The following is a 17,998-nucleotide window of genomic DNA, read 5'->3' on the forward strand; positions in this document are numbered from 1 at the left end:
AAATACTCAATCTCTCTTGAAGAATGCTCGCAACAGAGAGTTAGCTGCACCGGCCCTGCACACTCCCCTTGAAAACCCAGTACAGATGCTATATATTTTGCAACTCTCTACCATGCTACCCGGCCAGTTAGTGCTTCAATGGCCGCTTTGCGTGGAATATACTCAAAATACAGCCGTCGCGATTAGGATCATCCTTCTCGACGTGCCTAAGCCCCAATTTTGGGCCTGAGCCGTGAGTGTACATGCCTTAGAACTGCCAGCTTTCTACGTACTGCCGCGCAGCTTACGCACACATTGCTCTGGTACTAAGCTTACCACTGCTCAACGCAAGCAGAGCCATATTGCCACTCACTAGCCCGATCTCTGGAGGCAGGGTCGATTCCCGACATAGTCCAGCTCTTACCGAATAACGAAAGCTCTTGCCGGTCCTGACGCAAGCCATCCGACCGTAGCGGTTAGATGATCATAGAATCTCGCGTTGCATAGTCGTCCCGGTTACGTTGTCCGCAACATCGTTGAGAGTCAAGTCAGGGGTGATCAGAGGCTTGCCAACTGGTTGCTCGAAATGGTCAGAACTGATTCAAAATCTGTCCACAATCCCAAGGGAGCCAAGGAGTGCGAGTCTTCGTCTCGTCGTGGAAGCCTAAAGACCCGGTGCCTCTTACCTTATTACTGTTCCGCTACCCGTTACCAGGTCGTACAGCTCTTGTACCTTGGCCAAACCACAGAGAGCTCTATTCACAAGGGAAGGCGATTATGCAACTATGTGCATAGTAATCTCTGTGTGTTTCTTACGTATCTGGGATCTTCTCGAAGTTCCAATGCCTGTTCCAATCGGCGCAGCGATGGCCAAACTTCTTTTTTAGGAAGTTGGTTGGAGTGGGGCCACACGTGAAGAATGAAAACTTGGGATATGGTTCCTCATCGAAAGCACTGGACTTGATGTCCAGGATATATAAAAAAGGTGTAGTAGATTTAGTTTTTATCAACGACACTTTTAACTCCTTCAACTCTACTCATTTCCAGAATGGCCCCTTCGAATACCCAACAGCCTTCCACAAGGGCCCTGCATGCAGACGACTACCTCAACTTAGTGACGGACGTTGCGCCGCCAATCCACTTGTCCACGACCTTCAGATATCCCAGAGAGCCTGAAAACTTGGTTTTATCTGAAGATCCTGTGGTATGTCTTATTTCCAATCCGCTGCGTGCGGTGATATAACTCACATGTATGCAGGAAGAGTTCGACGGAACCAACTATGTATATTCTCGCGAGTTCGCCCCAAATGCTACACGCTTCGAGGCTGTACTTTCGTCCTTACTTGACGGCTACGCCGTGAGCTACTCTACAGGCCTGGCTGCCTTGCATGCCGCTTTGGTGCTCCTGAATCCTCGGCGCGTTTCCGTGGGTGAAGGGTATCACGGGAGCCATGAAGTTATTGCTGTCATATCCCGTCTCTCAGGCCTGCAAAAGCTGCCACTCGACTGTCCTGCCGAGAGCCTAGGAGAAGGAGATGTGATCTTACTCGAAACCCCAGTAAATCCGCTGGGAACTGCTTTCAGCATCAAGGAGTATGCAGAAAAGGCCCATGCAAGAGGCGCATACCTTATTGTCGACAGCACCTTTGCGCCTCCTCCGCTGCAGGAGCCTTTCCTGTGGGGAGCCGACATTATCTTGCATTCGGGATCAAAGTACTTCGGAGGCCACAGTGATCTGTTATGCGGGGTTCTCGCCACAAAGAGAAAGGACTGGCAAAAGAAGCTCATGGAGGACCGCTTGGCGCTCGGAAATGTGATGGGCAACATGGAGAGTTGGCTTGGGCTGCGGAGCTTGCGGACGCTGGACATTCGGGTGCAGCGGGCGAGCGAGAGCTCAGGGAAGCTCATAGCGTGGCTTCACAAGGCTCTAGAAACACCTTCTTCCGGCCCGGACAGCGATGAGCACCTTGTACAGGCTGTTCTAAAGGACATGTACCATGCGAGTCTCCAGACGGAGCCTTGGCTGCGGGAGCAGATGCCCAATGGCTTTGGCCCGGTCTTCTCCATCACCTTGCAGGATGAGGACTTTGCTCGAAAGTTGCCTAGTAAGCTGGCCTTGTTCCAACACGCGACGAGCCTGGGAGGGGTTGAGTCATTGATTGAGTGGCGTGCCCTGTCAGACGCGCGGGTGGATAGAAAGCTGCTGAGAGTGAGCGTGGGGTTGGAGAATTGGGAAGATTTGAAGAATGACTTGCTGCGCGGATTCAAGTCGCTGGTCGAGGAAAAGAATCGTTGATAGGTAGTCTAAATAGATAACGTTCAGGAAAAATGTCAAGGCAGTCCACAAGACTGTTAATTTGTGCAATAGTATTTGTCCCGCTTGGTTTTCCAGTATGCGAGGCTATCAGGAGCGAAATCGAGAGAACGCTGCACCTGGCTGAAAACAGGCTGCGGGCGTTCTGCATGCTTCACGAACACGCCCGATAAGCCATCTCTATCCCGCCGCTTCGCTCACGGCGAAATCATTTCTTAACATCACTGTCGCCTTAGAAACCGATATTGTTGTGAGTACTCCGTATGGAGCTGACAAGATCATGGGATCAGGTCACCTGAGAAACAAGCCTTGGTTATCTGGCTGGAAGTTGACCGCCTTCCCAGAGCACTATGGCCCCGAGAGGAGAGGATCAAGAGCTGAAGCGCTATGCCGGAATCAGTTGGTCGCGGGCAAAATTGCGGTGGCGCGTGATGGTTTGCTGCAACAGCTGCAGCAGCGCAGAAGAAACGAAGGCGACCGAAAGCGAGGGTTCCAAGCAGGAACCTCGCCCTCTCTGCGTCCTGGACGTCTTTCTGCTTCTCATTCTTCTATCTACCAGCACAACTATTCAAGAATGAATGAACCCACAGGTCAAAGCACCAATTGAGCTGGGATCTCCACCACAAAAAGCTGGGGTATTTCATCCGCTACCCACCTTTTCTCCCATAATTTTGCGCCTCAAAGCGGTGGAAGCCCCCTGTTATCCCGCGAGCACGCCATCATGGACCACTCTGATTCGAACTCGCGACACACAGGGGAGGTCAGTGTCTCGCCTGCCACGCAACGATCTTCACCCCTCCATCGACCTTTCCACGAACCAAGACAGTTTATCTCACCGCATCAGGCGACCATGCCTTCATGCCAGGAACCCCCGCAGCCTGTCAACGAAGTAACTCCGATAGTGAGCCACAACAGCTTCCAGCAACGACGGTATAACTCCACGGAGAATGTTCTCAGAAATGGGGATGCGGGGCGAGTAAAATCTCCGACAGGCCTCAGAAACCCGAGTCGGCAGGGCTCCAGCGCAGACGCCGAGGAGCACCATGCGTCGTGGCTCTCTCGGGTCGCAGATAGATATGGTAGCCTCGAGCTGGAAAATAAAGGGAGTGTTGCTCGAGATCATCTGGCCTTAGGTGCGTCGTGTGTCTATCTCTTCGGTCGCTCCAACCCTCCCCAATAATGCCAGAGATATTAACAGTGAATGACACCCTGTAGAACGAACATTCCTTGCGTGGCTGCGGACATCATTAGCCTTTGCTTCTATTGGAATTGCCGTGACACAGCTTTTTCGTCTCAGTAATACTACTACGCGAAGCGCAAATGGCATGGAAGTTGCGCCGCAGAGCATATCCTCCTTTTTATCGCCAGCTGACGATGGCTCCGATATGATCAGAATCACCGACACATCGGAGCGCCTTCGAAGTCTCGGCAAGCCGCTGGGAACGACCTTTATCGGGGTTGCTATACTCATTCTCATAGTTGGGTTCCACCGCTACTTCGAAAGCCAATACTGGATAATCCGGGGCAAGTTCCCTGCGAGTCGCGGAAGTATTGCTTTGATTGCTTTTGTAGCCTTTGCTCTGATTGTAGCTGCGCTAGCCGTTATCATCGCGATTTCCCCTGGCGCTATTGAAACCTAAAAGGTTGAATCATGCGACATCCTGTGACAATGACATGCGGCTGAGGCTCACTAAGTTTTGAGGGTTGTGCTCAGTGTGCTGTGCTTTGCGCAGAGACCACAACTGTTGGTCTGATGTCAGCCCCAAGCCTTATGAGCTGAAGGGTTTCTCATTTTTGAGCCATGCTCAAGACTCGAGTGGATAGTCGAGGTACGCCGTTTCCATGCCCACGTTTTTTTATTTTGATTGCTTTTCCTGCAGCTGTACGATTACCTACTTTTGAGTTTGGCGGCGGATAGCGTGCTTTTTGCTTTCAACGATTGTATAGGGAGGGTCTAAGAGAGTTGAAAAGAGGAAGGAGTCTTGTAGAGGCCGTACATACACGTAGGTAGCTGGACTCCTCATTCAACTAAGGATCCGGGCGTTCTGCCCAAGTTTGATATGTGGCTTGACAACTTATGTCTCTCCTAGGTAATAGAACAGTGTGGTCTACCATATCGGGATTTTGTGATTGAAGAAGGTTGGTACATGTAAGACTGATACATTTTTATACAGAATTGGGCCCCTAGTCATCATCAATGGCTTAATAATGGGTACCTAGGTAACGAATAGTAGTGGTAGCACCAAAGTCAATCTTCCGTAAGCCCGAGCCCAGAGTTCAGCTGGAGGCTGGAACCTCACTCGTAGGGCTGACCATACACCAGGGACCAGTCCAAGTCACCGGCGGATCGACGAGGCATGTGGGACTAGCTAAGCAGGAGGGACGTGGCCGAGGTACGGAGTCACCGAACGCGTGTTCCTGAGGATACAGAGCCGGTCCTCGCAAAGTACAGGACTCACCTCTCTGCGGAATTTGGGTATCTACTTGCTAGTATCGGCAACGCCGAAGGTAGCTGACATCACGATCGGGAAAAATTGCCGCAGGATCGATTTTCAATGGGCCAGCCTTTGTGAGTGGGGGAAAGATCGGAACCAGTATCAGAAGGCCTATGGAGTTGATCCCGCTGCGAACCATGGGTCGAGAAACGGCGGATAACATACAAAGCGGACGTTGAATACGAGGCAAGGGGAGCGGAGTGGACAGTGTATGTACTCCGGAACGCAAGACGCAAGGGCGATGGACAGGTCTGTGACTCTATATGCGCCATTTGCACGGCAGGGAGGGATCGATAACGCCAATGAGCACCGGGTGACTACTTGCGCAGGGATAGTACCTGACATGGGATGATTGGAAGGGATTCGAGGAGAACAGCTCAGAACCTCGACGACCCCTTGCAGCGTGCATACGACGATTGACTTGAGACTCCGCAATGGCGCCCAACGAGGTGGACCTAAGATGAGCCTGGAAAATAGATCCGAGAAGACGAGACTACGATGTAAAACATTCAGGTTGACGGGCACTGCGGTGACATTCTTGCCCTCCCTGGGCCAAAAATCTATCTTTATCCCCCGCCGAGGGCGTGCTTCGAGAGTAGAGACCCTCTCCGCGCCGAAAGAAAGATACTACAGAATCACTGGAAAGACGTTGAGTGCCAGGTCACTGATTTGTGTCACGGTATCAAACCAAATGGACAAGAAGTGTCCCAAGCCTGGATCGATCCTGAAGAAAAATGGAATCTTGTGCAAGCTGTCAGGCCTCGAAGAGGAAATTATCCGCTCGGAATCATTTCGGTATCTCGGACGCTTGCGCAAGAGACGTGACACTAACCTTGACAGGGATTGGATACGGCGCCTATCTTGATAATCATGAGCAGGGGGCGACTTAGTTATCTTGCATCAAGGGAGAAATATTAGATACCTGCAATATTGAGCCTCCCAGGATTCCGCTTATCGTTTCATGATTGGCTTGTTTCCTTAGTCCAAGCTTCCGACTGCTACATAGAAAGTGGCAGCAGAGAACGTCGTTGTTGTGAGACGAAACAGAGCTGAATCCTGCAAAGTGCTATCCCACGAACGGTTGTGCCTAGATGGATGGATGGCGTCTCACGGGCAGTCGCCACCATCTGGGACCACTAAGTAATAACGTTGAAACGACTTGATATGTCCTGCATGAACCAGTAGCCAATGGGTGGAGAGAAGGGGTTCATGATCCAGCAGGGTGAGTCTAGCCGCCCTTGACTGCGAGTCGGTGCCAACTGTCAGTCTGCGCGGCAGCGGGCAGACCAAAGTTCCCGAGCAAACTGCATGGTACTTCTCTTTGTCCGCCCGGAAACGGCGACGTTCTCGACTGTCGAACAGAGCGATAGGCTCTCGCGTCTCAATTGAAGGTCAAGGCAGCGAGGAGGTGGCTGAGATGGCAACTTGAAATGGTCACCACGTGGGGTAGTAGCACGAAAGGATGCAACAATAAATGAACTTTGGGCGCTCTTCAGCAATTCAAATGAATTTAATATTTGCAGATCCCACACTCGCAAATCAAGGGGACACACCCGTCTCATTTCCTCCATGCCCCAGCCCTGTTCGGCAATTATCTGTTTCGAGCGAGTATAGTCGCTGTTGCCCTCGATTTCCGAGAGACCCTGCTGTCAAGTTGTCAATTCTTTGGCTGCATTATTGCGCATGGCTTGGATTCGAATCATTCGTGATGATTGACGGCTGGAAGCAGTCTGGCGCAATTAGACTAACTCTAATTCCGGCTTAGTGCTATGGGCTTTGAGGTGGGGCGAGACTATCTCCACCGAAGACAAGCGAGATTTCGACTCCGGTGCTGGACGCCGTGATTGGCGTTTGTCTCAGGAACGGATCTTAGTTTAGCTGATGCCTGCCACTTCTCCAGAACAGTTCGGATACAATGGGGGGTTGAGAGACAAAGCAGCAGCCAGTGTGTCACAATCTCAAATCACCTCTCCTGCCTTGACCTCAATTCTTCACAAGGCCTGTCTGAGCCAACCTGACAAGGCTCTTGGCTTGATTGAATCCCTGCCGGCTGAGATTCTGTTATCACTCGAAAAGGGCCTTTATTGGACAGGTAATTTCCGTGGCTTGAATCTCCTCCCATTCAAGATCCGACCACTCCGTAGGTTCGGCCATGCCGAATCCGGCTTCAACTTCCATGAGGCTTAACATCGCATTCTCTCCAATTTTATGTGGTGGCAAGTCTTACAAGTCATGACGTCCATGAGCGCTGAAGTCTGGCTGTTAGAGAAATGCTGGACGGATTCCTATATTATATTATCGTGGTGTTATACCCTCCTTGTCCGCCGGGCCATCAAGGAGATTGCACTCCGAACTGTTCCTCACTTCCCCATGAACATTTGAAACTAGTGCTTAGAACAAGAGCGGATGAAGGCCAAGCCCGGTGCTATACAGGCCGGTACGTTACCGTCCAGGATGGATATTTATCGCCTTTTCCTCGCTGAGTGGCAGAGGGACGATCGAAATAGACCTGAGGATACCGCTTGTAACATGGTGTAAATGCAGCGCCCAATCACAATCCGGGCCCAATACGACTGCTCACTTCAGCGTTGCAAACTAAGTAAGTTGTAAACCAAGCGTACTCGGCCTCAGGCACTCCACCGCCGTCTCCATGATTGCTGAACCTGTTCCTTGACTTGAGTCTTTCCTCTTCTTCCTTCAACCTCAACCTGAACTTCAACCTCCTCCGCCCTCCCCTCTCCTCCCTTCCTCCCTCCCTTCGCCTCGATTTCGCTTCTCCGGTTTGATTTCTTTATTACTTCTGCTTCTCGACTCCTCCGCTCGGTCCATACTACTCTTTCCAATCGTGGCCCGCTCCTGTGGCCGTCCGCTCCTTATCATCGCTGCTTGACTTTCACGCCTGCTCGTTAATCTTCGACCTCGCTCCCTCGCCTTGACCTTACTTGCGGTACTACTTCTTGACTTTTCTGTTAAAATCCATTGTAACACTCGCGGCCTTCTTCCCTTCTTCCGCTTCACCCCTTTTCCTGCAATTTCAGAGAAATTCTCCTTCCGATCGCTGTTGGTGTTCCCTTGGACTGTTAACCCAGTTTGAGGAAATCAATGCTCTCCCCGCAAATCTAAAGGCCTCCAGACGAACTTGGGCTTTCCAGTCACCGGAGGGGAAGTCGCGTTGGTCTGGAGGTCCTCGTGCGTCTGGATCACCACCAACTGTTTACTACCAATTTCCGTGCGCAGGTACGGACTGTTTTGGTATTGCGCTCCCTACGAGGTCGGCATCATCGGGAGTCTATCTCATACAGTAGCTGCAAACAATGGCTTCCATTTCTCTACCCGTACAGCCCCAGACCACCTCGGCGTTTCCTCATTACTTTGAATCGGTTGACCGAGCGCCGAGCGGCCACAGCCGGCGTAACCAAAGCATGTCCGCACCACTTCCAAATCCGCCTTTTGTCTTCCCGGCACGACAACCGGATGAAGCACAAGACCAAACGCCAGGGACCATGACCCATACCCGACCGGCCCTTCCGGCTTTCTCTTTCAATCCAGGATCTACCGGCTCAGCTCAACCATCGACTCCCGCCCCTGCCTCACACCGAGCGAGCGGCCATCGTCGGCAGTATAGTGAATTTGTCGGCAGTGAGCACTTGGTTACGCCTGGAAATACTACTGCTGGTCAGACGAATGATGATAGTTTAACGACGCCCGTGAAATTACCGCCCCCTGGACCCGGCTTTAGTGCAGCGAACCGTCGTCGACACGCCCATAGACGCTCAGCCGCGATTTCAAGTGTGGATTTGACTGCTATTTCAGATGCGATTGATACCAGACCGTTTGCCGACAGCGCCCCATGTACCCCAGCAAACTTGGTCCGGGATAATACTCCTGGCGAACCCCCGAAATCCGTGTCGCACTCTGCCACTAGTATATCTCAGCAGGCACCCCCGCCAGAATCTCCCCGGATACTCATAGATGGGACGCCCCTAGATCCACAAAACCCCACGGCGTCGCCACTTTCGAACCAAATCCTCTCCACAGAAAGGCCATCGGAAATATCTGAACCCAGTATCGCAATGCACCCAAGCCCACAAGCCAGGAACAGTGACACTGCAATTCCGTTCTCCAAAAGTGAATCGCCCACCGGACCGCAAAAATCAAGACCGAGACCGAGGACCGCAGATGCTTCGTTGATGCTTGAACCGACTGGAGGCGATCTCGACGACGACCATTCGCCAACTAAGCGCCCTCGATCCGCTGTAGGGCACGCTCGCCACAAAAGCATGTCGGCCGGAATACTCAATGCCGCTTTACGAAGGAGCCACGCTGAAAATGACGGCCTTACGCCATCACCTCTCGGACAGTCGTCATCCGATGACGATTCCGATACATCTTCAGATGATCCTCGTGAGACCGCAGAATCACTTGCTCCCACGCCAAAGAAACGGTCCAAAGCAAAGAATCGGCAGAAAAAAGTTCGTTCTTGGGCTGGCTCTCTGTTGATAAAAAGCAAGGGGAAGCGCCATAGCTCGAAGAAAGATGCTATGGATGCCGATTCTGGTGAGGTTCCGCCTATCCTGACTAGAACGAATTCAGACCTTGGTTCTGGCCTGGATGTAGAATTCGACGATGACAACATCGTCGTGATTCGAACCCCTACTAACCCGACTCACCCTGAAACCACACAAGCTGTCAACGAGGCTGATTCATGGGCATCCTTGGAGAATTCATGGAAGCCGAGAAGTTTTTATGAACAAATCACGACTAACGGTTCTATGAGCCCTGTCATCGATTTAGATGCGGCTCTGGGCCCTTTCAACACACCAGAGATGCGCTCTGGTCGTGCTCCAGAGAGCGGCTTTTCTGCTGCGACCAAGCGAATGTATTCCGGTGGTCGGCGCGGCGAGTTTGTAGGCCCCGAGATGCGGTATCACCGGCGGGCAGAGAGTGCCCCCGAGATGCCTCCGTTTGATCGCTCATTCTTAGGAAGCCACCGGTTTCCCACTTCCTCGTCCTTGGAGAACCCGGATGTGTTCTACGAAGAGGAGGAAGATGCTTTTTTGGCGGCCACCAGCGACTCTGCCAAAGACAGCGAGGAACATCTCCAAAGCGAGCCTACACACATTGAACCCATCGACGTAAAGTCGGATCACAGTGGGGAAAGCTCAGATACCCTGACCCGCCCACCGACGGATAAGCCCGCAAGTAGTGACGAGCAGGCTGGCCTGGGCATCCAGGAAACCGAAACGCAGGAAGCGAAAGCAGCTGCTTCGTTGCCTCAGGACATTCCGACACAAACGGAGCCCCGGTTCTATTCCAGCCAATCACAGAAGAATTTGACGGTTGGTGTCGGTCGACCTAAAACTCCAATGGAATATGGGAAACAGGAGGATTGGCCCAGCCGGATGCCTCCCAGTCCCGAAGTTTCCCCTCGCTTTATACCTGCTGATTACCGGCCTGTTACCTCTCCCACCGAACTTCCGTCTGCGCTTCCACCGTTCTGCCTTCATGGCGGTTGCTCTCCTCCAAACTCAGCCTTCCCATCGCCTGACTTCACCATCTCCTCGGACGCTCCCCGTTCCATCACAACTTCGTCGACAACAGATCCCTTTCCTCACACATCCGTGGAAGATGTGCCTTCATTAACTAGCAGCGCGTCAACGATGACGAATACGTTGAATCGCGTTTCTGCTACCTTTTTTGCGCGACCTCGTTTGTCAACGGATCGTTCAGCATCGTTTTCCGCAGCGGTCAATCGTCGCTCTAGTCAACCTACCTCGAAGAGGTCAAGCCTCGCAAGTCTCTCCAAACTTGTTGTTGGCCCGCATGCAGAGAGGAGCAAGTTGAGTCACGAAGAGAAACCTCCGACCGACGAACCAGAGAAGGCAAAGAAGAAGGGTCGCCGAATTAGTCGATTGATGCATTTCTGGAGAATGAAAGACAAAGAAAAGCTGAATGAACCCGCTGTTCAGGAATAGCCGCCATCATGACGAAATGCTGCTTCGAAAGCGACTTCGACACTTGTACATACTATCCCCATTTATGATTCGTTTGACATTGCGTCTTCGGCGTAAGGCTTCAAGGCTTTACTATTTTCAGCCTGTTTCTCTTTTTTACTGTTTCTTTCTGCTACCCGGTCTACCTTCAGTTGTTGGGATACCTGACGAATCTCTTTCTTGGTATTTGATTTCAAGCGTAAGGGTATGATACTCCTTCTTTCTCACTGTTCGTGTCTCTCATTATGGCCGGTTGCGCTGCGTGATAAATCGTCTGTTACAACTCTTGTCTCGATCTGTCGTTTGAGCTCACATAATCTTCTTACCATCCTTTGTATTTAATCCTCTTTCGTCTACTTTCTTTTACCCAGTTTACTGGCCGATTCCAGCGCGAGCCAGTTCTGCATCTGATCCTGGGGTCTTTCCGGGTCCTTTTGGGAGGTGAATGTTAGCTGAGAAGCTTGGCCATAGGCCTTTACACAATCAAATCTACACTCCGTGTCACTATCTCTATACGAACAGGAATGGTAGAGGGCGCGCTTAATAGCGTTGAGGGTTTCTCAATCAACATCACCAGGTGTGAGCGGCGTATGTGAAGTGCGCCACTGCTTCGAGCATCTCCATATTCACACACTCTTATGCTTATCTGCACGGCCCATCAGCCCCTGTTCCAACGCAAAAAAAAAAAAAGGTAAATCCTTCAAAGAAAAGAAAAAGACAAATGAATTCTATTCTAAAGAATCCATAATCACAGCAGAAATCCAAAAATAAAAATCGACGACTATGTCAATAGAGGATTCCAAAGATTGAAGAGTAGGGTCTTTTGCGTGGCCCACGGCCATCTCTGGTAAAAGGCAAGAAATGGATTCTGAGCTAGGCCCACGCACCCGTAACTCACTGATAGCTTTTAGTATCTTATATACGCGCCAAGTAGCTCTGGGTTCGATTCCCGTATGCCGCGGACAATATTTGCAGGCATTGTAACCACCTCCTTATATACGGTTTTCTATTCTGCTTGTGATCATAGTTTCATATTTCTGATTGTTTTTATCCAAAAACTGCATCAACAAACATTTGAATATTTCCTGGAACCATCATGCTGCAATAATTCATGGATCAGACCCAACGCGCGGAATTCAGCCTTTGATCCTTTCACCACTTTTGGCCCCCAGCGAGTTGATTGAGAATTAAAAGATTGATCAAATCGACAAAACAATAGAGAAAATGGCCCCATCAAAATCCAATGCATCTCGGAAACCCTCGAAGCAGGCGCCAAAGCCAGACAGGAAGAGTAATGACCCTGCATCTGGATCCCGCCGCAAACCCCAACCTCAGAAGCAGCAGCACCAAAAGCCATCTTCGTCCGACGAGGAGGGCGCGAACAAGATCGATATCTCTAGCACGATCCCGCTAACTCTCCAACAACTGCTCTTGAATGTATTCAAGGCTGCTTTGCTTCAGAGCAATACTCCTATTTCCCAGGCCCACGTCCAGGAGGATCCACAAGCAGGCACGGCGGGAGAGCCACAGCTCGACATCAAGACCCTAATTCAGACACTCAAGTCTCATCTGTATAATCGAGACTTTGAGTCTGCATTTGCCGATGCGAGTGGGGAGCTGCTTAGCGCTTATGCGTTACGATGGAGTGCTGCGCGCGCATTGGGGTATGCGGGGTTGTTCAAGTCGATCCTGGAGGTTTTGACTCAAGAGCAACAACCAAGTAGTGCTTCATGTGAAGGACAGCCTGGAACGAACCATGTCGTATGTATTGGGGGAGGTGCAGGTGCGGAGATTGTTGCCCTTGCAGCGGCGTGGAGAGACTTTATGGCTGGTCGAAACGACGAGATGTCAAATGCCCTTGCTGCTGTATGCCTGGATACCGCAAATGGGGAAGGAGAAGAAGAAGAGGAAAGGCCACAGATAAAGATTTCCCATCCTACTCTCTCAGTCACAGCTGTCGACATTGGTGACTGGTCTACGGTTGTGGATAGGCTATCCTCGACTATACAATCACCCAACGTCCCCAGCTCAAAATCGCACCCTGCACCATTACTCCCGGCCCAGTCCAACTTCACCGTGGATTTCAATCGCCTCGACGTTCTTTCGCTATCAGACTCAGAGCTCGATACTCTATATCACCCCTCCAAATCACCCAGTACCACACCAACAACATTGGTAACTCTCATGTTCACCCTAAATGAGCTCTTCTCAACATCCATGGCCAAAGCCACGGCCTTTTTACTCAAAACAACAGACCTCCTACAAGCCGGAACCATTCTTCTCGTCGCTGATAGTCCTGGCAGCTACTCGACGCTAAAATTAGGAAAGAATGATAGCTCAGGCGCGCCGCAGGAAAGGCAGTATCCGATGAAGTTCCTTCTTGATCATACGCTGCTCTCGGTTGCGAAGGGGAGGTGGGAGAAGATATTCTCGCAGGATTCGAGGTGGTGGAGGAGAGATGCGGCGAGGTTGTGGTATGATGTTGGGGAAGGGGCTGGGTTGGAGGATATGAGGTTTCAGATTCATGTTTACCGGAAGTTATGAGAGGACTCCGTACAGAATTATGTGATATGATGAAGGCGTGTAGGAATTGGGTAAGGTTTGTGATTGGGGTTTGATTTATGTAGAGAGGAATAAGGTATGCTATTGCTACAGTTCATATAGAGAGGAAGGAACACCAGCTTCAACAATTCGCCGTGGTGTCATGCACACGCCCAGGTCCAACCAGAACGGGGTAAAACAGGATTAACCGCATAAAAAATACACATCAGATCAGATCAGTTCTTTTTGTAGACAAACTGAGTGACTCCCCTAGCTCCTCAACCCCAAAAGGAGGCTTGTGCTCTTTCCACCATCCTTGCCTTCACCTCCCGGCAAATATGTGACATTGGGGTTGCTGGCCAGAGTGTGGGCAATCTCCTTGCTAGCTTCGATACGACGAATCTCAATGAGGCCACTGCCTGCCTTGGCGACGGCCTTGCTGATGATGTCAGCACTCTCGGCTTCACCCTCGGCGCGGATAACGTTGGCCTGACGCTCCTGCTCGGCCTTTTCGACGATGAACCGGGCTCGTTCGGCATCCTGCTGGGCGATCTGCTTCTGCTCGACGGCTCGCGTAAACTCCTTTCCGAATGTCATGTGTGTGATGGAAACGTCCTCGAGGGCGATGTTGAATTGTGAGGCTCGCTTCATCAGGTCTGTGCGGATGCGGTTTGAGACGGCTTCACGCTGGGTGATGAGCTCGGCTGCGTCGAATTGGGCGACGATGGCTTTGAGGACTTCGTTTCCGATGGACGGGAGGACACGCTCGTCGTAGTCGGTACCGTAAGACTAGTAGATATGTTATTAGAGAATAAATCCGAATAATCCGGAGACGAGCTTGAATACCTGGTAGATGACCGGCAGCTTCTGGACTTCGGGACGATGCAAGACTCGCAGGGTCAAGCTGACCATCTGCAAATCCTTACTTCCGGTCGTGGTCGAGATGTTGCGCGGCTTGGTGCGCACATCGTATACGATAGCTCTTTGCAGCCAGGGGATCAGAAAATGCGTGCCCTCGTTGACAACCTTCTCCTGCACACCAGAGATTCGGTCGAAGATGACAGCTCGAGTTCCGCCCTTTACATCGTAGAGGGAGGCGTTGGCGACGATGACTCCCGTAGCCACGGGAATAGCCAAGCGGTAGATGTTGTAGAGACCGTTAGCCGCCATTGTTCTTGTAAATGCAGGCGTGGAGATGGTTTGATTGACTGTTTGGAGAGCAGCCTTTCTGAGCCGAATCTCTGGATGATGTCGCGGGCGGTCTTTTTGAGCCTGGCCCAATTTGGACTAGCGCAGCTCACTTCCATCTTCCGCCGTTTTGGCCCGAACGTCGATTCTTCTCCTTCGCCGTCCTCTCCGCCGTTATTCCTGCACGTCGCGTCTCTAGAACTCGTTCGTTTCGCTTCATATCTTCACAATGGGTGGTCACGTTGATCCTAAGAACGGCATGTAAGTTTGGTTCCAGTTTGCTGTGCCGATTCGGGGCCGCCGTGATTGTTCGGGACAGTCACTGTATGACATCGTTCCACCGAGTCAACTCGCACCCTCCCCCTCTCTGGACTGGCTCTACCCTCTGACCTTGATACGCTATTACTTGAAAGATACTGATCAGTGTGTCATATAGCTTCATGGGCAACTGGGGTGATCTCGGTACGTTCACATAGTCCCTCCTCGGCAATTGCGAGCACCGGCATCGATACAGGACGTTCAATCGGCACACATTAGTTATATGGCAGCGCCTCGACCATTCTGAAACACGTCGCTTGTCGCCTGCTTAGTTTTCAATGCGATGAGTCATCACATGAAAGGATACTGATTTATCCTCGCCTAGGTTGCCCGACTCCCCAGCGTGTGACGACTTACGCTCTGTCTCCTAACCGCCAGCGCCCCTTTGCCGGTGCTGCTCATGCTGCTGTCTTCAACACATTCCGCCGCTTCAGGCACCAAGTCCTCTACGTCGTTCCTCCCTTCGTTGCCGCCTACGCCGCCATGAACTGGGCCATCGAGCGGTATGCGTCTCCCAAGCTTTTGCAGCACCCAGATGTCACTCAGCGCTCGGATATTCGATATAAGGAAAGCTGGCTAACATGTTATCTGATATAGCAACGAGTACCTGAACTCCAAGCCCGGCCGCCTGGCCGAGGGTGGTGTGGAATAAGCGCTTCCTCCCATTGAAAGGGATGGACAACCGGTGGGATGTGCTGTATTTGTGAACGGTATACAGAGCAAGCAGTTGGATTTTGTGATTGCGCTGTACAGTAACTAGAAGCAATCGAACGAATTGCAATTTCATTTGTCTGCACTCGATTCTCGAGCAAGAGACCGCGCGGAGGCTGCAAAACAGAGTACGCCGCTAGTTGAGTTTTCAGTTGTCCTATGCACTACGTCAACAGTCTTCTCCGTTTGGGAAGAAGTACAACATGAACCCCACGGAGAGAGTATTGTTGGTTCACCGAGGCTGGGATATTTCTGTACTATGCTAAGGTACTCTCCGGCGGAAGTCCTTCCGTTTCGGGACATTCGGTTCTCTGGACGACTGGTCTATACGGACCATATACACGATGAAAACAGCAAAAAAAAAAATCTCTGGGATACCCAATTATGCAGGCAGAACATTGTGAACCTTATCAACGAGGTTCAATTGTAGGTATCCAAGTTCTGGGAGGTCCTCGTAATCCAGAATTGATATGGCCCCATTGGACAGCGACATCTGAGCCTGATCGAAAATTCTGTAACTCAAATACCCAACCGTGACGATCTTAAAATACACATCCAAACTGCTTTTTTCCCTCAATTTTCCCCCCACTCCGCATGCGCTCATCTCTTCCTGTCTTCTTCTCTCGTTTTTCTCTCTCAACTTCATCTTCTCTCCTGTATCCTCTTTCCATCACTCATTTGACTTCCCTTCGTCCCCTTCGACATCTTCATACCGTCACCATGAGCGAGATCACTCACCCCACTATCAAGGGTATGTATATTTTCTATCTCAGCCCAACCTTACCCCGCCCTCAGTACTCAAAACTCGAGCGCTACTTCCAATTGAGGAGGATTTAGTTCTGTTGGAGTCAAACAAAGCCATCGCCTTTTTCTCTACTTATCCCTGTATTGACATCGCTCTTCCCAAGATGGCTGGTTCTCCGAGCAGTCCGACATGTGGCCCGGTCAGGCCATGAACCTGAAGGTCAACCAGATCCTACACCACGAAAAGTCCAAGTACCAGGACGTCCTTGTCTTCGAGAGCAGCGACTACGGCACCGTTCTCGTCCTCGACAACGTCATCCAATGCACTGAGCGTGATGAATTCTCGTATGCCCTTCCAATCCAGCCCGAACAAAAACCTTGATGCGGGGTGCTAATTATATCTCTACCGAATAGCTACCAGGAGATGATCACCCACCTTGCCATGAACTCCCACCCCAACCCCAAGAAGGTCCTTGTCATTGGTGGTGGAGACGGCGGTGTTCTCCGTGAGGTTGTCAAGCACGAGACCGTCGAGGAGGCTATCCTGTGCGACATTGATGAGGTAACAACAATCAATTAGGCTGCCTTATGCACTTGGTCACCAGGCTCACAAGTTCATAATCAGGCCGTCATCCGTGTCTCCAAGAAGTACCTCCCCGGCATGAGCATTGGCTTCCAGCACCCCAACGTCAAGGTCCACGTCGGCGACGGGTTCGAATTCCTCAAGCAGCGCCAGAACGAGTTCGACGTCATCATCACCGACAGCTCTGACCCCGAGGGCCCCGCCGAGAGCCTCTTTCAGAAGCCCTACTTTGAGCTCCTCAGAGACGCTCTGCGTGATGGAGGTGTCATCACCACCCAAGGTTGTTCGTCGCCTTTCTTTTCTTCTCAGCCTCTCCTCATATATAAATCTTGCTATGTTTCCTCTTGATTCTTGTTCCCCCTTCCTATCCTAACCACCCCCAGATTTGCCCTATCTCTCCATCTCTCTTGTTTTCCCAGTTCAGCAACAAGACCACAAGGCTAACCTTATCTACGTCCCAACACCACCCGACACAACGGGATCGGTTTGGGTTCGTGTTTCTTTTCTATTCTACAGCTGAGAACCAATGGCTCCACCTCCCCCTGATTGCCAACCTCAAGAAGGCCTGCAATGAGGTCTTCCCCGTCGCCGAATACGCCTACACCACCATCCCCACCTACCCCTCCGGCCAGATCGGCTTCATGGTCTGCTGCAAGGACGCCAGCCGCAACGTCAAGGAGCCCGTCCGCTCCTGGTCCCGCGAGGAGGAGGAGCGTCTGTGCCGCTACTACAACCAGGATATTCACCGCTCCAGCTTCGTCTTGCCCAACTTTGCTCGTAAGGCTTTGGATGCTTAGATACCTCCTTTTTCGCCCTTTTTCACTTTTCAAAAAATGACCTTCTACATATCTCTCATGTTTTCTCTATATCGATTTGGGTGTCGTTTCTTGATATGAGGATCTAGGACGCCCTCGTGTATGAAAGGGGAGGCCGATAATAATGATCTATGATGATGATTTACCAAAAGAATTCTTCCCAGACTGCGCTTGTTATACGTTTTACTGTGTATACACAAAAGTAATAACTCTCTAGTACGTGACGAAGCAATTGAACAGATAAAGGTATTTATTTTTATGCAGATCTCTCTAAATCTACCAGAAAATAGCCTCACCACCTCCCATAGATGGCAGCT

At 51.1% G+C, this 17,998-nt stretch overlaps 7 protein-coding genes across 7 annotated transcripts; 6 read left to right on the forward strand and 1 right to left on the reverse strand.

Annotated features, from left to right (window-relative positions):
- The first annotated feature begins 700 nt into the window (after positions 1–700).
- BJX68DRAFT_110446 (pyridoxal phosphate-dependent transferase) lies at positions 701–2,556 on the forward strand. The gene is made up of 2 exons (XM_071035913.1): positions 701–1,183; positions 1,238–2,556. The coding sequence occupies exons 1-2, from the start codon at positions 1,028–1,030 to the stop codon at positions 2,273–2,275; spliced, it is 1,194 nt and encodes a 397-aa protein (XP_070897909.1). The 5' UTR covers positions 701–1,027; the 3' UTR covers positions 2,276–2,556.
- A 21-nt stretch (positions 2,557–2,577) lies between these two features.
- On the forward strand, positions 2,578–4,568 carry BJX68DRAFT_239671 (uncharacterized protein). Its single transcript, XM_071040572.1, has 2 exons — positions 2,578–3,426; positions 3,509–4,568. The coding sequence occupies exons 1-2, from the start codon at positions 3,015–3,017 to the stop codon at positions 3,931–3,933; spliced, it is 837 nt and encodes a 278-aa protein (XP_070897910.1). The 5' UTR covers positions 2,578–3,014; the 3' UTR covers positions 3,934–4,568.
- A 2,884-nt stretch (positions 4,569–7,452) lies between these two features.
- On the forward strand, positions 7,453–11,339 carry BJX68DRAFT_239683 (putative cell wall proline rich protein). Its single transcript, XM_071040573.1, has one exon. It carries the CDS (start codon positions 8,103–8,105, stop codon positions 10,761–10,763), a length of 2,661 nt encoding a protein of 886 aa, XP_070897911.1. The 5' UTR covers positions 7,453–8,102; the 3' UTR covers positions 10,764–11,339.
- A 450-nt stretch (positions 11,340–11,789) lies between these two features.
- BJX68DRAFT_239684 (25S rRNA (uracil2843-N3)-methyltransferase) lies at positions 11,790–13,367 on the forward strand. Its single transcript, XM_071040574.1, has one exon. It carries the CDS (start codon positions 12,006–12,008, stop codon positions 13,323–13,325), a length of 1,320 nt encoding a protein of 439 aa, XP_070897912.1. The 5' UTR covers positions 11,790–12,005; the 3' UTR covers positions 13,326–13,367.
- Positions 13,368–14,574, reverse strand: phb1 (prohibitin subunit PHB1). The gene is made up of 2 exons (XM_071040575.1): positions 14,169–14,574; positions 13,368–14,111 (listed from the first exon to the last, which is right to left on the reverse strand). Exons 1-2 carry the CDS (start codon positions 14,490–14,492, stop codon positions 13,593–13,595), a joined length of 843 nt encoding a protein of 280 aa, XP_070897913.1. The 5' UTR covers positions 14,493–14,574; the 3' UTR covers positions 13,368–13,592.
- Positions 14,575–14,671: 97 nt separating this feature from the next.
- On the forward strand, positions 14,672–16,065 carry BJX68DRAFT_239691 (ubiquinol--cytochrome-c reductase subunit 8). The gene is made up of 4 exons (XM_071040576.1): positions 14,672–14,771; positions 14,947–14,972; positions 15,154–15,331; positions 15,426–16,065. The coding sequence occupies exons 1-4, from the start codon at positions 14,740–14,742 to the stop codon at positions 15,478–15,480; spliced, it is 291 nt and encodes a 96-aa protein (XP_070897914.1). The 5' UTR covers positions 14,672–14,739; the 3' UTR covers positions 15,481–16,065.
- BJX68DRAFT_239699 (spermidine synthase) lies at positions 16,058–17,934 on the forward strand. Its single transcript, XM_071040577.1, has 5 exons — positions 16,058–16,290; positions 16,448–16,628; positions 16,698–16,845; positions 16,909–17,146; positions 17,383–17,934. The coding sequence occupies exons 1-5, from the start codon at positions 16,134–16,136 to the stop codon at positions 17,661–17,663; spliced, it is 1,005 nt and encodes a 334-aa protein (XP_070897915.1). The 5' UTR covers positions 16,058–16,133; the 3' UTR covers positions 17,664–17,934.
- The last annotated feature ends 64 nt before the right edge of the window (positions 17,935–17,998 follow it).

Source organism: Aspergillus pseudodeflectus (genome assembly GCF_044049435.1).
Source record: "Aspergillus pseudodeflectus strain CBS 756.74 chromosome Unknown BJX68scaffold_28, whole genome shotgun sequence".
Lineage (NCBI taxonomy): Eukaryota > Fungi > Ascomycota > Eurotiomycetes > Eurotiales > Aspergillaceae > Aspergillus > Aspergillus pseudodeflectus.

Excerpts from the sequence above, each read along its gene's own strand:
- BJX68DRAFT_239683 (XM_071040573.1), top strand. The coding sequence starts at position 8,103 with ATGGCTTCCATTTCTCTACCCGTACAGCCCCAGACCACCTCGGCGTTT.
- BJX68DRAFT_239699 (XM_071040577.1), top strand. The coding sequence starts at position 16,134 with ATGCGCTCATCTCTTCCTGTCTTCTTCTCTCGTTTTTCTCTCTCAACT. Across the intron at positions 16,846-16,908 it reads TCCTGTGCGACATTGATGAG|GCCGTCATCCGTGTCTCCAA; the intron begins GTAACAACAATC and ends GTTCATAATCAG. Across the intron at positions 17,147-17,382 it reads AGGTGTCATCACCACCCAAG|CTGAGAACCAATGGCTCCAC; the intron begins GTTGTTCGTCGC and ends TCTATTCTACAG.
- BJX68DRAFT_239671 (XM_071040572.1), top strand. The coding sequence starts at position 3,015 with ATGGACCACTCTGATTCGAACTCGCGACACACAGGGGAGGTCAGTGTC. Across the intron at positions 3,427-3,508 it reads TCGAGATCATCTGGCCTTAG|AACGAACATTCCTTGCGTGG; the intron begins GTGCGTCGTGTG and ends GACACCCTGTAG.
- phb1 (XM_071040575.1), bottom strand. The coding sequence starts at position 14,492 with ATGGCGGCTAACGGTCTCTACAACATCTACCGCTTGGCTATTCCCGTG. Across the intron at positions 14,112-14,168 it reads AGCTGCCGGTCATCTACCAG|TCTTACGGTACCGACTACGA; the intron begins GTATTCAAGCTC and ends CATATCTACTAG.
- BJX68DRAFT_110446 (XM_071035913.1), top strand. The coding sequence starts at position 1,028 with ATGGCCCCTTCGAATACCCAACAGCCTTCCACAAGGGCCCTGCATGCA. Across the intron at positions 1,184-1,237 it reads TTTTATCTGAAGATCCTGTG|GAAGAGTTCGACGGAACCAA; the intron begins GTATGTCTTATT and ends ACATGTATGCAG.
- BJX68DRAFT_239684 (XM_071040574.1), top strand. The coding sequence starts at position 12,006 with ATGGCCCCATCAAAATCCAATGCATCTCGGAAACCCTCGAAGCAGGCG.
- BJX68DRAFT_239691 (XM_071040576.1), top strand. The coding sequence starts at position 14,740 with ATGGGTGGTCACGTTGATCCTAAGAACGGCAT. Across the intron at positions 14,772-14,946 it reads GTTGATCCTAAGAACGGCAT|CTTCATGGGCAACTGGGGTG; the intron begins GTAAGTTTGGTT and ends TGTGTCATATAG. Across the intron at positions 15,332-15,425 it reads ATGAACTGGGCCATCGAGCG|CAACGAGTACCTGAACTCCA; the intron begins GTATGCGTCTCC and ends TATCTGATATAG.